The 2,620-nt window shown below is 52.6% G+C and overlaps 1 protein-coding gene across 1 annotated transcript; it reads left to right on the top strand.

Moving 5' to 3' along the window:
- Nucleotides 1-1,250: 1,250 nt before the first annotated feature.
- On the top strand, nucleotides 1,251-2,273 carry LOC109554782 (melanoma-associated antigen 10-like). Its single transcript, XM_019955412.2, has one exon. The coding sequence runs from the start codon at nucleotides 1,251-1,253 to the stop codon at nucleotides 2,271-2,273; it is 1,023 nt and encodes a 340-aa protein (XP_019810971.2).
- Nucleotides 2,274-2,620: the final 347 nt, after the last annotated feature.

The raw sequence follows: 2,620 nt of genomic DNA, 5'->3' as shown, positions 1-2,620 counted from the left end.
CAGACATTCAGAGCCCCACCAAAACCAAGAGGCTGTGCTCAGCCCTCGGCCACTCCCTGACCCAACTCTACCCTGTCAGGAGTAGCTGTGACGACACTGAGCAGAACCGAGGGGTCCTCACTGCAGAGAAAGGGTGGCCCACGGAAACCTGCCCTGCTCCTTGCTCCAGCCTGGGAGACCTCAGGTAGGAGCCACTGGGTGCGGACTCTAGGCACTCTGGTGTCGGGGAGGGCAGGCTCAAGGAGTTGTCAGGTGAGGGCTGGCTGAGAACCTGCCCAGATGGGAAGGCAGATTGGAGGGTACCCCCTACCCCAGAACAGATGGCCTCTACCCTGCTGTGGTACCGGAGAGGCCTTGAGCAGAGGCGGCCGGTAGTGGTAGGTTGTGCTCCCATCATGGGGCTTGGGTCCCTCACAGAGAAGCAAGGCTGCAACCTGAGGATGCCAAGTCTGCTCAGCTGTGGAGGATGTGAGGCGGGCTTGGTCAGGTGTAAAGATGAATCGTATGATGGGCCCTCCTAGCCTAGATATGGGTGGCCCCCCTCTCCCGCCTCTGAAACCTGTGCAGCCCCTGCTAGCAGCCTTGGGAGACCCTGGGCAAGTGGAGTCTGATGTGGCACCCCTTCTCTTCTTCCTCTGGGGGACGTCAGCAGAGTGATAGGGCCTAGATGCTGGCAGGGGAAAGTGCTGGGACTCTGAAGGAGCACTGAGGGAACCATCCACCTCACGACAGTAGGGACATCACAGAGCTTGGCCCCACCACTGCTGCCAATACTGCAGGGCCCACAACTGTGTCTGTAGTCTGCATCCTGAGGAATCCTTTCAGTTTCCCTCCTCAAGAGTTCTAAGATCTTGGAGGTGACAGCCATACTCTGAGGCCTGGGTTCTCAGGTCAGCATATGAGAGAAGGCCTGAACAGCTGCAGCAGTCAAAACGAGGTGCACACCCTGAATGTCTCCCAAGGTCCTGCCCACCCCAAAACAGAATCCACAGTGCCTGACCCCACCTGGCCTACTCTCAGCCCTGGAATCCTTGGGCTCTACCCTGAGGAACTATCTTGCTTCTTTCGTTCTTAGGCTGACAAGAACAGCAGCCTGTGACACCTGGGAGCTCCCCTAAAGAGGAGACCTGTAAGCTTCCTTTGTCAGAGCTATCCTGGGTGGGGGAATTTTCTCAGCTGAGGCCACTGACCATCTCTCTTGCTCCCCCAGGGTCCCATTGTCCTGCTGGCTACATCCAATACCAGCCATCATGTCTCTGGGTCAGAAGAGTGAGTGCTGCAAGCTTGAGGAAGACCTTCAGGCCCCAAAAGAGGCACAGGGCCTAGAATGTGTGCAGGCTCCCATGGCTCAGAAGGAAGAGGCCACCTCCTGCCCCAAGTCCACCATCTCCTCTTCCCTTACCCCATTGATCCCTGGAACTACAGAGGAGGTGCCTGCCACTGGGGCACTGAGTGCTGTCCAGAGTTCTCAGGGAGCCTGCTTCTCACCCACTGCCACCTCAGCCACTCCACTGAGTCAAACTGATGAGAATTCCAGAAGCCAATTGGAGGAGGAGCCCAGCATCTCCCAGACTCCACCAGATCCTGAGTCTTCGCTCAGTGGTGAGCTAAACAACAAGGTGGCTGAACTGATGCAGTTCCTGTGTGTCAAATATGTAACAAAGGAACCCATCACAAAAGCAGAAATGCTGAGGAGTGTCATCAGAGAACACAAGGAAAACTTCCCTGAGATCTTCAGCAAAGTCTGTGAGTGCATGGAGGTTGTCTTTGGCATTGAAGTGAAAGAAGTGGACCCCACGGGACACTCCTATGAGCTTGTCAAAACGCTCAACCTCACCTATGATGGGATGCTGAGTAATGATGGGGGAATGCCCAAGACTGGCTTCCTGATACTTATCCTGGGTATGATCTTCATGGAGGGCAACTGTGCCCCTGAGGAGAAAATCTGGAAAGCATTGAATACGATGGGGGTGTATGCTGGGCAGGAGGATTTCATCTATGGGGAGCCCAGGAAACTCATCACCAAAGATTTGGTGGAGGAACAATATCTACAGTATCGGCAGGTGCCTCACAGTGATCCTCCACGCTATGAATTCCTTTGGGGTCCAAGGGCCTATGCTGAAACCAGCAAGATGAAAGTCCTGGAGTTTTTTGCCAAGATCAGTGGGACTGACCCCACTTCCTTCTTATTCTGGTATGAGGAAGCTTTGAGAGATGAGAGAGCCCAGGCCAGAACTGCCCCCGGGGATGATACTACTGGCCATGGCCAGTGAAAATTCCAGTGTCATGTCCAGCAACCTCTTCTGCCCTGAGTGAAGTCCAAAGCAGTTTCTTCAGTCTTCATCTGAAGACAACAGTCAGTGTTCCATGTAATGGAGGGCTAGGGTGGAACAGTCTATTAGCATTTTCATGTTTCTATTGTATATGGGTGATTTGGACATATAACTTTTTTTTTATTTGTTTTTCTCCCCCAAATATTGTTTAATAAAGTTTAATTAGCTCCAGAATCTAAGCTTATGAGTGACAATGATCACACAGTTATAGCTGTTTATCACATATAAGAGTTTTACAATTTTGCAAACACACTGAGAAACCCCCCAACTTTCCTTGTGATCTGAAA

Source organism: Bos indicus, chromosome X, assembly GCF_029378745.1.
Source record: "Bos indicus isolate NIAB-ARS_2022 breed Sahiwal x Tharparkar chromosome X, NIAB-ARS_B.indTharparkar_mat_pri_1.0, whole genome shotgun sequence".
Taxonomy (NCBI): Eukaryota; Metazoa; Chordata; class Mammalia; order Artiodactyla; family Bovidae; genus Bos; species Bos indicus.
This window is presented reverse-complemented; position numbering and strand designations above follow the sequence as displayed.

What these genes read in the sequence shown, in the direction of transcription:
- LOC109554782 (XM_019955412.2), top strand. Translation starts at nt 1,251, where the DNA reads ATGTCTCTGGGTCAGAAGAGTGAGTGCTGCAAGCTTGAGGAAGACCTT.